The following is a 15817-nucleotide window of genomic DNA, read 5'->3' as shown; positions in this document are numbered from 1 at the left end:
GTAGCTCATTTGGAAGACCTCATAAACCACCGTTGTTTAACTTATTAAGAAGTATGTAATTTTAAGACCTTGTTTAATTCATTGAAAATGCCAAATTATGTAATTTTATTATTAGAAACCAAGCTTTTTGAAGCCCAAATAAAGTATAGATTTTTACCTCAAAATCAGGAAACATCAACTTCTTCTTGTGGGCATTTGAAAAGAGGAAAGAAAGCAGAGCGAGTTTCTTCATTCTCCCATTCTAACTTATCGCGCCACTCTCCTTCACAGCCAATTTCTCGTAGTCTGCCTTTCCCACTACTGTTGCAGTCCAATGGAAGTTTGTTAAGCTTGGGACATCCAAGCACTTCAATTTTAGTGAGAGAGGGGAAGGGCAATGGATGACTGTAAATGCTCTTTAACTCTGGTAGATAAAGCAGAGTCAATGTTTGTAACCTTGCGAATGCACTCAATTCCCCGCCAATAATTTCATCTTCATCACTACTGCAATCCTCCTCCGCATCTTTTATTACTTTTTCCATTGCATCACACGACCCAATATCTAAAGTTTCAAGGTTTGGCACCCAAATTAGCCATGTTACTTCCTTCAAAACATTGCAATTGAAAATCCCAACTTCCCGAAGGTTATGAAAGCTTCTGCTTCCGTCTGTTATACTCTTCTGCAACGGATGATGATGGTTTTTGTGAGGTAATGCGCCTCTTTCTCTTTCCTCCCACCTCATCCCACCCATTGTCAACTCCTCTATATCATTACATCTTTCAATTTCAAGAATTTCTAGTTTCTCCATCTTCTTCTGTAAAGAAGACATTCGCAGTGAACTTGAGCCTTTGAATTGAGTAATGCATAAACCAAACGTGAAACTTGACAGCTTTTGGGAACTTAATAATTTTTGGAGAGCAATCTCTGTTTTCACTGTCAAACTTAGATATTGCAGGTGATTCAAGCATTCCAATTCATCCCATAACAATTCTTTACCATCAAACAAGAAGCTGTTGCCTTCATCAATATTTCCCTTCGATGAAACACCACTGCCGCGCATCTCCAACCTTTGAAGACTCAAAAGACTTGACATGACTTGCGGCGGGATTGTATCAAGTTGCCACATGTTATTCAGATATAAATACTTCAACTTTACCAATGACTTAAACTCAATTGACAATTCCCTTATGCCCGTACCCGAGAGATCAAGATATTGCAATGAAACCAACCCCAACAAGCTCGTTGGTAACTTTCTTAGATTACTATTACCTGCCAGGTCTAGAACTTTGAGAGCAGGCATAAATTGGAAAAAGCTATTAGAAATGGTCCTCAAATCATTATTATCACATAGAATTAAAGTCAAAAGATTGGGGCATCTAGGAGTACTTTCGCTTAATTTTTCAATTGAAATACCTGACAAAAATACTCGTTCGGTCTTCTCCCATTTAGAAATTAGCTTATGACTTTCTCCGCTCCCACTCTCCCAAACTATCCCCTTCTCCCAAACTATCCACAATGCCATGTCCCGAATCAGGTCATGCATGTTTACATGATTGGAATCTGAGCTCTCCACCAACAAACATGCAAGTTTCAACCTACAAATAATATCATATGCCAACTTACGAGCATCATCAATGTTATCATCACATTCCGCATCAAGAAACCCCTCACCTATCCATAATTTTATGAGATCAAAAACATCAATATTATAATCTTCTGGGACCAAAGCACAATATAAGAAACAAGTCTTAATTGTTTCATCAGGCAAGTTATCATAACTGAACTTCAAAAGAGGAAACACCTGGTCTCCCATGTCTGAAAATTTGAATATAGATTTCTTCAACACACTTACTGCATAATCCCATTCTTGGGGGGTTCTCTTGCTGGCCATGGCTCGTCCAATCGTACAAAGTGCAAGTGGCAAACCCGCACATTCTTTGCAAACTTCTTTTGCCAGCGTTGCTATTTCAGAGTCAGAATTGATCATCTCTTCTCCCACCTTTTCTTTGAACAAATCCCAAGCTTCCTCCCATGCCAAGCATTCCGCCTTTATATTCTTCTTAGCTTGCATAAGACCGCACACATCCTCAAATCTGGTGGTGAATATTATCTTGGCCTTATTTTGACTGTCTGGAACCGGAACTCCCACTTCAAGAAGATCGATTCGTTTCCATATGTCATCCAACAGTAGCACAAATTTCTTCCTCTTCAACACTTTGAAGATATCAGCCTTCTTTTCCTCTTGGCTTTTACCCCTCCACTTTTCATCTGAAAATCGTAGTTTCGTGCCAATTTTGTCTTGAATGCTTTCGACAGTACTCAGATCTTTGGACACCGTAACCCATATAACTTCATCGAATTCACTACGCGATTGAATTGCAAGCTCGTTGTTGATTTTCTTCAAGAGGGTCGTCTTTCCGACGCCCCCCATCCCGCATATTCCGATGATTTCAGTTCCGTCTTCTCTAAGGAGACTCGAGAGCTTGTGAAAATTTGCATCCAAGCCCACAGTCCTATCAAGAGGAGTTTCTTCGGCGTGTTCAGCAGCCATGGGTACAGCCACAGTACTGAAATTACCTTCACTCTTCATATTAGAGACAGTCTGTAGCTTCTCGGATACTCTCTTTCCGAGCTTATGGGTAGACCAGCAATTTCTGGGACATATTTTGAGACACTTATGCTGGATCTGTTCATCACCCTGTTGGAGAAGCTCTTCCACTTCCCTCTCCAGTTGTTGAACTCTTTGAAGCCAGCCATCGACTTGTTTCGTGCGTTGTTGCATCGGCAGCCTCTCGGCAGCTTCAACTTGTGTCTTCACATCATCTCTTTGGCCTTTCAATGTTTCCATTTCAGTTGTCAAAGAGTTGAGATTATCTTGGAGATAGCGAATATAGTATGTAGTGTCTCTGATGCAACCACATAATCGACATGTAGCATCCAAGATTGGGCTCACAAAGTCCATTGATCTGAATACAAGAGCCTGATCGAACACAAATATTACAAGAGCAGTACTTCAGGAAATGGGCCGGAGAAAGACTAGGAAGAAAAGAAAAGAAACGTAGAGAAGCAAATTCGTATATTATTTTCGGATGACTTTAAAAATGGGAAAAATTACATATAAATGGAGTTAAAATTCCATATTTACTTAGAGGCTGAGTCGAAGTTCTATATTTCTCTAAAATGGATTACTGAGGTGGCACATGGTTTTTTACTGTTTAGAAATTGTGATGCCTAAAATACCCTTCCGCGAAGGTACTACTTTTTCTTCGAAGGTACTACTTTTTTGAACTGAAGGTACTACTTTTTGGAGTCCAGGTACCATATTTTTTAAACACTCGCGAAGGTATTACTTTTTCTCCGAAGGTACTACTTTTTTGAATTGAAGGTACTACTTTTTTGAACTGAAGGTACTATTTTTTTATTAGGGAAGGGCATTTTAGACACCACAATTTTTTAAACAGTAAAAAACCATGTGCCACCTCAGCAATCCATTTTAGAGAAATATGGAACTTTGACTCAGTCTCTAAGTAAATATGAAACTTTGACTCCATTTATATGTAATTTTTCCTTAAAAATGTCCATTCCACAAACAAATTTTAATAATGAGTCCACTTGATAAAAAGTAATGTTAAAAATAATTATTGGTTGTTTATGCAATTTTAATATTCTCCTATTACGGCCAATTAGGCATTGAAAATATAGTTTATCTTCTCTTGGGACATTTATTTCAATAATTGATACATTAGTGGGTAGTTTATATTTTAAAAATCATTTTTCAATGATAAAATGAAAGAAATAAGAAAGGGACTGGTTCCCATCCACAATAATAAATATTAGTGAGGCCAAGTCCGTGAGAGGGTAAAGTAGGTCATGAGGATTGGAAGACGAAATGGAATGGATCTAGCTTGAAATCCGTTTTTATCTTTATTTAAATTTTTTTTTTTTTTTTTTAATGAACTTATACGCTCATTTCCTCTTTTGTCTTACACGCATAAAATTGTAAAATTGTGTTGTTCGAGTTGACAATGTAATTCTGGAGTTCAAATTATACAACTTCAGCAGAGGCTTAAATCTATTCCAGAAACGAAAGATGGGTTTGGCAGTGCAGAATTTTCGAGTGTAGAAAGTAGTGCAAAAAAAATTTAGAACTTCAACTCTAAAAGATAGAAAAGATGTCACTAAATTAATATTCTTGATTTTATTTATTTATTTTTTTAATCTTTACTTGGCTAACAACGTCTACAAATTGAAATAACGAAATGAAGAAGTGAAAAAAATCTAAAAATGCCAGTGTTATCTACAAATTGAAATAACGAAATGAACAAGTGAAAAAAATTAAAAAATGCCAGTGTTGTATTAATAACTCATTTTCGATGTAAGATTAATAATAACAAATATTTGTTACTGTTTTATAATCATTTGAAGCTAAAAGAAAAGGAAACTGATACTAGCGCTCTATAAATATACTTCGTAAATATATCTCTAGCACTACAGCTTCTTATTTTAGTAAATATAATGGCCAAAGTATCTCTTAGTATACAACTATGACACTTCTCCTCCTCTACTTTGTTGTGTTGTGATTTGTTTACTCTATTTTTAAATTGAAAACTCTCTCTGTCAGTGCTAAAACTCAACTTCATTTTAGTGCTAGAAAGTACTGAATCAAATAGAAAATATAATGAGTTGTAAGCTTGCTATTGTAGAAGAATCAGAAAAAGAAATAAAAAAATAAAAAAAAAATTATGATTTGCATATGATTTAGACTAAAATGTTTTCATATTTTCACGTATGCAGTTACCGCGTGTGAAATGCAAAAAATCCTCCCAAACCATCACTTGAACAGACACATGCATAAAATTTGCAGGACCATGACCTCCAGAAAAAGTACAATCCCTTTAATGTAAAGTGCATAATTTTAGAAGACCAAATAAAAAATTCATTTGGATAAAAAATAATAATAATAATAAAAAAAAAATTCATAACAAGAACAGAAGAGAGAGAGAGAGTGAACTGACATCAGAAAAAGTTGAAGGGGACGCAGTAGTGGATTTGGAGAAGTTACTGGAGGACAAAATAGGGTTTCTGGCGGCTCCAATGGTAACGGGGCTAGCGGAGCCACGTTTGTTGGCTGTGGCTGGTGGTCATCTGATGGCTCCACCATTGCTGTTTCTTCACTATTCTTCTCTTTTTGTAATGAACTTCTTGTGGGTATTGGATTTGGATACCATATAATCTTTACAAAAATCACCCACACAACAACATAGAAAGAAATTATTATTAGAAAATAAATAGCAATTTTCAATAATTTTTTTTTTTCCTGTAATAGAAAGCCTGCTACTCAATTTATTTTCTATTTGATTCAATATTTTTTAACACTAAGATGAAGTCATCAAGTTTTAGAAAGAAAATAGAGTTTTCCATTAAAAAAACAGAGTGAGCGAATTAATCACTACACAACATATAAAAACGAAGAACTTTCATAGTTTTAGTAAGAACTTTCCTAGTTGACATAGAATACTAAGAGGCTATAATTTATTAAAATAAGAAGGCAGAGCGGTAGAGGATATTTGCGAAACTCCCAAAGAAAAATGAGAGAAATGGTCAAATATGTTTCATTCAAAGTAAGAATTGGGCATTCCATTTTAATTTTTTTTTTTTCGTTTCTAACTTGCGTCATATTGAAGAATCCAATTTTATATTTGATAGACATGGGCGGGAGCCTCCATGGCTGTGATGGTGGTGAGGTTCGTCTTTTTCTTTCTTTTCCTTAAAGTAATTACCTCTTTATAGAGCTCCATCATATTATCATTGCGCGCATAGTCGCATTTATTCAGAGATACTCTTCCATAGGAGCTTGAGAGGAGAATCCTGTCACTCATCCTTAAACTCAGGCTGCATTTGTTTGACCGTAAATATTTTTTGAAAATTATTTTTTTGTGATTTTTGGTGTTTTTGAAAGCATATCAATTTCACGCTTAATGTTCTCAACAAAAGTATATGGCATCGAAAAATTCAATCAAATACGTGAAAGAGTTACACAGTGATAAAAAAAAAAAAAACAGGAAGAGAATTTAGGAAGAGAAAGAACCCGTCTAGAGAGAGAAACAACTATTAAAAAAAAGGTAAAAGTGCAAAATACTCCATAAAGTTTACTTCATCGAGCAAAATATCACTTCAAGTAAAAAAAAAAAGTGAGTAACTCAGTCACAGTAATTTTTAAATTGAGCATTTCGAAATCCTCTTTTCCGGACATATGCTTTTGCATGCGATTTAATGTTGACTATTAATTCCAAAAATGTCCTCCATGATTACCATTATACCCTCTGACATTATACACAAACTTTGGCCTCTATCCCATTGAAACGCATGCCCCACTGTCTCCCAAACACGCCCTTATGTCAACACACACACACACACATATATATGTTCATCTTCTTCATCCACTTTCTGAAATAAATTTTTAAAAAATATATTTTAGTTGACACAAAAAGAGAGTACACAGAGGGGATATATATATATATATACACACACACACACCCAAATAATGCAGTCATTTAAGGAATCCAAAACTTTTGTGACTCGCCATTCAATTGGCACAACTTACCCAAAATAACACATCCTAATTACAGCCATTTAAGGAATCCAAAACCTTTGATTTTGGAGTAAATCCAAACTTCTCTTCAAAAACCTTGCTAATTCTTGGATTAATTTTTATTGCGAGAAAATATGATAACGCAGATCTTGGATTAATTTTTATTGCGAGAAAATATGATAATGCAGATTTTATGAATACTAATAGAGTTCTGGTTAAAATGATTATGTGAACCATGCACCAGAAAATTCAATCTCAATTTTATATAGCCAATAAATGATAGAATTGATTCATTCAACTTAAAGATCAACGAAAAAATCAAAATTAAATAGCAAAAATCCCATCGGGACCCAAAATATTTAATCCATCATAAGTATAGCTAAGAGAGAGAGTACCCAAACCCTCATCTCCATCGTCGTCACACCAAACTCTCACCATCGCAACAAACCCACATATTCGTTGTTGTCGCACCAAAACCCTAGAGAAGACCTTCACCGCCGTCGCACATAATAAAGAAGGATGGAGGAATTTTCTGGACGGTCCCTGCTCCAGTATCCTCAATGATCGCTTCCTCGGCGTTTTTCAGGGGCCACCGGACGGTATCGATGTCAGATTTGTGGCCAAGCTCTTGGGTCAGTTGGAAAATTTGGGCTGCGCAGGTAATAGGTATTCGGATCCTCCGGCCACATCCCTCCACCTTCACGTGGAGGTCCTTGGTCGACAATCGCCGTATAGTGGTGGAAACCGGCAGCAGTACCGGAGTGGGTACTTGCATCCGCATCAAAAACGAAATGAAACCCAACTTTCTTCTAGGATTTTGGCTGCGATCACTTTGGCTCTCTGCTATAAAAGTGTTGACGTAATTGTGTGGGTTGTTGGTGGAGAGGAGAGAGAAAGAAGACAGAGTATATATTTTATAATTATTTTCCTTTTATAATGTAGATTACATATATATATATATATATATGAATATAGTCCTTAAGTCGTCAACTCCTGCTTTGCCAGTGTTGTAGAATTGTTAATATTTGTAGAAATTGATTGTTCTCAAACTCGATTAATTGAGGTTGATGTCATGTAAGGCTATGAGCATAAGAGAGTGTACCCATCTACAATTTTAGGCATGAAATTTCAAAGTTGAGGTTAATTTTGTACCTAATTACTAGATTAGTTATCCATCTCAGCCTGCAAGTGGTAGGCTAAACCAGAGAGCCCATATTTGATCAGATGCAACAATTAGCAGTACCTATCTACCATTTTAGCCATTAAATTTCAATCAAATCATCAGCTACTTGCAGCTACGGTATACTTCATCTGGGAAGAGCCCAGGATCTTCAAGAACAAACCCTCATCCCAAAACTCAACTCTGCACAACATTACAACATCAATTCCAGGAAAATACTAGAATCAAAGGGACGAAGTGCTCTGTAATTAGGTAGGTATGGGCCTTGGGCCTTTATGGTAGTAAATGGACTACTGATTAGTCCATGTTTTTGGGCCTTTGCCCCCTGTAATTACTAAACTTTATAGACAATCACCAAGATGATAGGTCAATAGCAAAATGCCTTTTTTCTTTTCTTTCTTTCCTAATAAAAAAAGAGAAATACCTCTATTTTTTTTTATATATATATTTTTAATGCATTTCAAAGTAAACTCTAAGTGGAGATCAGACTTGAAAAGTAACTTCAATATATTAAATAATTAACTAACTAATGTACACCAAAGAAAAAAGAAGAACAAAGAAATAACTAATGTACATGCACCAAATCAAAATTAAACATGTATGACAATACAAAGATATCGAACCATTGGGTGCCTTATTTTGTTCTGGGCTTTGTGCCTTTTTGGTTCTGGGCCAATGGTTGTTTTTGTTCCGGTTCAATGGCCCTTTGGGTTCCTAATCAATGAGAAAAAGTTAAATGATGAAAACATGATATCACTGGCTTATTAAATATTATCACGCAGTGATATGATCCATTAATATAAAACATTTTTATTTATATGACATGATACAATTGATTGATAGCACAAATAACGAAGTATTAAATGTGTAAGGAAGTTTTTTTCCTAATGAACAACCCTGTACAATTTTTCCTGGTTCCATGGGGACTTGAACCCTCACCCTCCAACTTTGAAAGGTGAGGAACTAGTAGGGTATAACTTGGGTGGGTCTAACCTGAGTAACCCAATTCCTATATGAAAATTTTACAGAAGTGAGTATGGTATTTGAGACCATGGAATGGAACTTGGTTTTAACTTTAGACTCCGAACTTATTTTGGGTGGGATTTGGATCAAAGTTTTACTAATTTAAAGAACTAAATACAAGAAAAGTTTTAACTTTTGCTAGTATATTTTTAAGATTACACATTTATGTTAAATAAATTTAAATTAGATTACTTATAGTATCATCAATCATAAATTGATTGGTATAATAGCTCTGACAGGCTTACTTTAAAATAATAAAATTTTAGCTTAAGAAAACAAAATAATAACGAATATAAGATTCTTAGTTATATATTTAATATATTATTTATTTGGCTATTAAAATTTGGGATAACCCGAAAACTCATAAAACCCTTTCAATACGGAGATTGAGATGTAATGGATTTCTCAGGACTTTAAAATCTAAACATAACAAATTATTTGTATCACAAAAATAACCTGAGTTACGTGACTAAATCATTCTGTGAAAATAATTTTTTTTAAGAAAATATATAATAATAGATAGACAGAAAAAAAAAAAAATGAATAGTAATATAATTATAGAATTTAAATTTCAACATAATTCAATTAAATGAATTCAATTTTTCCTTTCTTTGAAACTATTACACTTCCGTCTCTGCCAATAGGTTGCTTATGTGGAACTTCTAATTTATTAGGTTGCTTAGTTGGAAGTTCTAATTTATGAGGCCTATTTCTATTGGATTGTCCGTACCACGCTGTCATGATTGCGGGGTATTCCTGGCACCGTGATCGCTGATGAGTTTAATCTTAATTATGGAGTCTGCTAAGCTAAAATATATTTTTTATAAAATCATATACAAATCCATAGCCAAGGGGGAAATATTATTTATTAAAGATAAAGTGTCAAAAATAAAAACAAAAATATGACTCCTATCCCACATTTTTTGTTTTTCACATGGTCAAAACCCAAAAGTTGATGTTGAAAATAATCTAAGAAGTAAGAACCCATCATTTGCTTCGTACTCCACACAGATGTTAAAACCACAACCTTGTAATATTTTTAAACACAACCTTGTGGCCACATATAAAATTGAGGGTTGTACTAAAGAACAATTGTACATATCATCGAAGGGAATGGGATTAAAAGCCAAAAGCTAACGAGTCATCTTAATGAAAACCCAACCTAGCTGACTGTAGATCTCAAGATCTAAGTTCAAAGGGACAACAAAAATTCTGAATGACTCACTAGAAGCACTAGGAAGATATAAATCTTTTACTCATTTCTATGATGAGACAATGTTACCTATAGCGATTATTAGGATAAGCTACGCTTTTAATGACTCTTATACCTTGAATATTAAGTTGGGGTATGGTAGGATACTCTTAATAAGAAGTCACCTATATGAGTTTGAAGTGGGATCATTTCTATGGGAATTATAAAGGCTAAGTTTTCTAGAGCACTCATGAATACCAGGAGTTGTTCAGGACCAAAATGAACATAACAATGAGAACTAACTCTATGAGGAAGGGTACTATGTATTTGTTATTGTCTTGGTTTACACAAACGGCTGAACAATTCAAGACATTGCGTTCACTGGTTAGCAAGTAAATCCGATAGTAATGCACTAGAGAAGGTTCAAAGCCAAAAGCTACCTATCCCGATGCAGTAACTTTCCGACTATACTCTCTTTAGTGTCTGTATGATCATCTTTTACATTTAAGCAGCCAATTTCAATTCATATGGGGGATTGTTAGAAATTGTGAATGAAAATTGTTTGATTAGTCATTAATAGATGTCTTTTACTGAATAGGTGTGATTACTAGTTAGTTGTGGGATGAAAAGATAGAACTTAAAACGAACAGATATGACCTTTTGGAGTGGATGTGTCTAGTGGTGAACAGACACCATGTGAACCATTGTAACCTTTTGGAGTGGATGTGTCTAGTGGTGAACAGACACCATGTGAACCATTGTAACCTATTGGAATGGTTGTGACAAGTGATGAAGAGGCACATATAAATGGTTGTGTCCAATAAATGAAATGACACATGTAAAAGGTTGTGTCTAATGATGAAGAGACATACCCAATCCGAAAAGGCACTTCTATTTCTATAGATACCCCATTGGGTTGCCATTTGCAATTCATTCAATTCAATTTTGTTTTTCTCTAACCCTTTCTAGACTTGAATCCAACCCAAGTGGGTTCAAAACATTGATCAAATAGTCCGAGCCACTTTAACCCTAATCTAATTTCATCGAACCATATTAAGATTGGTTCGAAACATTTGGTTCGGATTACACCCAATTCATTATTTCTATAGTATAGATGCATTTTTGAGCCAGAGAGAGTATTACACGGAGGAGGTTCGCCGTATCCACGAGTTTGTAGTGCTGCTACTGGTGGATGTAGACCGTTGTATCTTGGGAGATAGACGTCACTAAGTCCGTTAGCACCATAGCGGAACGAATCTGTCTTAAGGACATAGTATCCAATACTAGTCTCGGTCCAGGTTCTTTATTTATTATTATTATTTTATTACTTTAATTTGCATGTTTAATTAAATATCTAGTTGAATATTTAATTAATTATTTTTAGCATATTACAAATATTTTATGACATATTAGTATAGGGTTAGTTATATCTTAAATGTCACATGAAGCATATATTTACATTGTGTCCGGACCTAAGAATCAGATTATCTGGACCTAAGTTACACATGGCGAGAGCGGAAGTGAGAGTAATTACAAGGGCAGGAGCAAAATCTAAGCAACACAAAGTGAGAGTGTGTACAGAGCATGAAAGTAAGAGTGTGTCCGTAGTATAAGAGCGACACTCGTTTAAAATAATTGTGACTTAGGTCTGGACCATATAATAATTTATCCAAATTGTTGCAATTCTATTCTCCTTGTGATGCAATTTAGGTTGGACCCAATTACAAGATTAGTAGCAATTCAGCATCCATATCAACTAATAATTTCTCGCAGTGCTATAGCTTTATATATTGAGATAATTCGCAAGTGATAGGTTATCAGTGTTATTGGTACATATATTGAGATCATTAGCAAGTGATGAACATCTCAAAGAATTGGTGTATCGGTTCTATTAGCTCTTGAACGGCTTTGACCTTAAGTGTGATGGAATTATACATGTACCCTTCGACCCGAGATGCCATGTCATCTATATATCCCAACTGAAATTGGTTATTGTTTATCTAGGCCATGTTTTGTCCTTGTTCCTCGGAATATAAAAGATCGTCATTCTCGATTGGCCATTACTTGTGCGTTTAAGAGAGCTCTTAATAATGTTGTTTGTGATCGAGTCACATGTGAGTCACGATTTTCTAAAAGCAACATATTTTTTGAGACAGAGAGAGTATATATAACAAGTACAACCGTTAACTACATTGAAATTAAGTTATATATACAACAAGTAGAACTATTAGATTGAAAGATGTGAAAGGTGATCAATTTAATCCCATAATATAAAATAAAATTATATAATATTTCAATGGTTTCGGTGCTCTCACGTTAGACCCGAGCCCAACCCAAATTGGACTTCAGCTAGAAAGGATCAGCCCAAGTTCAATCCAAATTAATGAAATAACAATCCCAGCTTGAAAAGAAATTGGTTTGGGTTCGAATTAAACCCCGCCTAACTTGCACCCTTAAACATGATTGTCTGGATTTGCCCAGCACCGAGTATTGAGTACGTTATCCAATGAGTTTAATCTTAATTATGGAGTTTGCTTAGCTAAAATAAGTTTTTTTATAAAATCATATAAATTCATAACGAAGGCAAAAAAAAAATATTAATTCAAGAAGTCAAAGTGTCAAAAAAACCAAATGACTCCTATTCCACATTTTCTTTTTCACATGGTCAAAGCCAAAAGTTGATTTTTAAAATAATCAAAACGCCCATGGTCTAGAAGCCCATCAATTTGCTACAACGTATTCCACACGGACGGATTTTGAAAGCCCATTTTTTGAGTGATCTTTCATTGCTTGAAGTCGAATTGGTATTCAAACCATTTCGCTCACCATATATTGCATAATCTATATATATAGAGTGAGAGAATTATCAAGAAACCGTAAGTTAAGATGGAGAAACTAGTAGATTTCAATGAAGAATTAGCTGCCTCAATAGATGGAAGGACCATTGCTATTATTGTATTTGCAGCCATACCCATTACGTCCTTGCTTCATCTACGTGCCAAGGAGTACTTGTGGTCACTTTTAGTTGCAATGTTCCACCACCACTACCACCGCGACACCACAGTTACAGAGGCGGTGGAAGGAGAGAGAGAGGCGGACAATGACAGCCTGGAACTCGAATGCGTAGTGTGCCTCTGTCAAGTCTCTGGCAGCGAGAAGTACCGGATCCTCCCGGAGTGCCACCACGGCTTCCACGTCCACTGCATAGATGCCTGGTTGCAAGCCCATTCGACATGTCCTCTATGTAGAAGTCCGGTCAACACTCTCTCAAGGCACCGTAGAAACAATGGACATTTTTATGATGGTCTGGTTTCTTGTTTGCTCTCTACTTTTGATCATGTATGTCAATGGATGCAGAGTCCTCTCAACTTTGAGCTTACGTCTGCCCTATGTGAGAATTCTAATTACTTTTGTTGATGTAATTTTTTATCACCCTTTCCAGGAAGAAATTAAGGATAATTATCTTCTTTTGTAATGTACTAAATATATGATATATATTCGTTTGTATGAATATTATAGTAGTTTTTAAGTCCATCAATGGCTTCAACAAATCCGATATCAACATGGTGAAAATCCACCACTGGTGCGTCGCTGATCAATGGTCTGGTGGTTCCGGAGGTGGTCGAATGATAGAGGGCAATTCCCATTCAAACTTTATTCTCTCAGGGCCTGGCTTACTTCAAGCCTGGGCCTGCTAATGTAATATTGCTATGGGCTGTTTAGGCTCCCTTTTTATAATATTTAAATTTACTTATCAAAAAAAAAAAAAGTGATTGTTCTCAAATGCGGTTATATATTCTCAGCAAACAATTAGATACATGAAATTCAATTTATTTCAATAATATTTAATATTGCTTTTCATGTACCCAAGGTCATCTAAGAGTCTAAATTACAAAATTGTAAATAAAATAGTCAGGGGTATATAGGACATTCTACAATTATATGTTTTTTGGTTTTTTTTAAAAATGTTTATTATATGGGGTATTTATGTCATTACACATTTAAATTAGACCGAAAAGAGGATTCTAACGTCTGTAGGGGGCAAAACGCTCAATTTCAGAACTACTATGACTAAGTTGCTCACTTTTTTACTTGAGGGGGGTATATTGCTCAATGAAGTTAATCTCAGGAGGTATTTTGCACTTTTGCCTTAAAAAAAAGCCAATAAGTCCAATAGCTATTGTGGGGCGAGAGACAGGAAGTAAATATCTTCTTTAACAACAACAATCGTATAACTTTCTAATTTTGATTTTTTCAATAAAAAATATTTCAAAAGTTTTGTCAAAAAAAAAAAAAAACATTTTACATGAAAAATTGTTACTTAGAAAATATTTTACAAGGAGCCTAATTGTAAAATGTTTTGAAAAAAGGTCCAATCAAATCCCAAGTTTAATGCATCCGAAAAGCTAGACAAATAAACCCAAAACAGTTTGAGACTTAGAACAGAAACTAATGTGCCATACCAGATATGATTTTCTGATCTAGTTGATTCATTTTTATAGTGCATGTTTTCGAAGATCTCAACTATTCATATCAGTGAAGTCAGAGTAAAACGAAGGCATTGTTCCACAGCCCAACTAAGTGCATAACATTGAAAATAATCAGTGCAAATCCAATTATGTGTATTCTACAACGCACAATTAAATAAAATTTCACTTGGTAAGAGTTCGATTATTAAGTATAAACTTTTAATCCAACTCTACTAACTCAGTTTTTAAAGCAGTCAGGACTATTGATTCAGCACTAATATTTTTCAGTCACTAATTTTCAATGTCATCAAAAATCAATTGACTTCGCCGCAATTGAAAAATGCTATGACTAAAATTGCACAACCTTGATCACATGGCAAGTAACACAACTGACAATTTAAGTTTAATGTGCAACAATCAATAGAGTGGACTAAGAATTCAAAAATATTATTGAAAGTTTGAATTAAATTTTTTTAATTTAAATTTTAAAACGCTAATTTGATGCTCCCTAGCTTGAACTTACTTAAGATTGTTTTGAATTACTCGTGTTTGACATAAATTATTCTATTATTGAATAACATGTTTCTTTGATCCCTAAATTTCCTCTCGAGCTCTACTAATCCTAAGCAAATCGAAGGCAATAAAAAATAAGATCGGAATTTCTTCAATTTTCTCTGCAACCAAACAAGATCAGTCAGTCAATAGTAGTCACTGACGGCTCACTGCTATTTTTTTTTTGTTTTTGTGATCAAGGGCCTAATTGCTCTTTTTCTAATTTGGGTCCAATCCCTTTTGTAAGCTCTCGTTTTGATTTGTTCTCAACCCTTTCTTGGGTCATTTCAGGTTCAATTATTGGGCCATGTAGTACAAGCGTAGTTTAAAATCTTTTTAAATTAATAAATTTTCTATTATTGTAAATAATATAATAAAATAACATAAAAGATAATAATAAAATCATATGGCATGAATAAGAGTACTATTAAATATTTAAATATTATTTGATAAAAATACAAAAAATAATAATCACTATTATATAAAATGGTTTGTAACTATTGACAGAATTCAAAATGTGCATGCTATTTAAATTCTCGATGAAAGTGGTTTGTAATTGTTGAAAAAATTCAATTGGGAAATTCAAAAGGTGTAAGTGATTTAAATTCTTCTATTAAATACTTAAAATGTTATTTGATAAAAAATATTAAAAAAATAAATCAATGTAATAGAATGGTTTGAAAATGTTGGAAAAATTAAAAAGAGAAATATAAAAGCAACAAGCTATTTAAATTCTCAATATTTTGTATAAAAAAGCAATACAAGCATATAATGAAAAGACTTTTAATTTAATGAAACTAAAAAAATTAATTATTTTTAGGGTTAATTA

At 34.3% G+C, this 15817-nt stretch overlaps 2 protein-coding genes across 2 annotated transcripts; one reads left to right on the top strand and one right to left on the bottom strand.

Moving 5' to 3' along the window:
- Window positions 1-164: 164 nt before the first annotated feature.
- LOC132281808 (probable disease resistance protein At5g63020) lies at window positions 165-2942 on the bottom strand. Its single transcript, XM_059783478.1, has one exon. The coding sequence runs from the start codon at window positions 2940-2942 to the stop codon at window positions 165-167; it is 2778 nt and encodes a 925-aa protein (XP_059639461.1).
- Window positions 2943-12853: 9911 nt separating this feature from the next.
- On the top strand, window positions 12854-13442 carry LOC132281807 (RING-H2 finger protein ATL2-like). Its single transcript, XM_059783477.1, has 2 exons — window positions 12854-13306; window positions 13410-13442. The coding sequence occupies exons 1-2, from the start codon at window positions 12854-12856 to the stop codon at window positions 13440-13442; spliced, it is 486 nt and encodes a 161-aa protein (XP_059639460.1).
- Window positions 13443-15817: the final 2375 nt, after the last annotated feature.

Source organism: Cornus florida, unplaced genomic scaffold (assembly GCF_030987335.1).
Source record: "Cornus florida cultivar Cherokee Brave unplaced genomic scaffold, ASM3098733v1 CherokeeBrave_3.0.0_Hap2_Chr11, whole genome shotgun sequence".
NCBI lineage: Eukaryota > Viridiplantae > Streptophyta > Magnoliopsida > Cornales > Cornaceae > Cornus > Cornus florida.
The sequence above is the reverse complement of the archived record's forward strand: the minus strand, read 5'-3'. Positions and strand labels throughout refer to the sequence as shown.

Coding starts and splice junctions, on each gene's coding strand:
- LOC132281807 (XM_059783477.1), top strand. CDS start 12,854: ATGGAGAAACTAGTAGATTTCAATGAAGAATTAGCTGCCTCAATAGAT. Junction 13,307..13,409: donor TGCTCTCTACTTTTGATCAT/GTATGTCAATGG, acceptor CACCCTTTCCAG/GAAGAAATTAAGGATAATTA.
- LOC132281808 (XM_059783478.1), bottom strand. CDS start 2,942: ATGGACTTTGTGAGCCCAATCTTGGATGCTACATGTCGATTATGTGGT.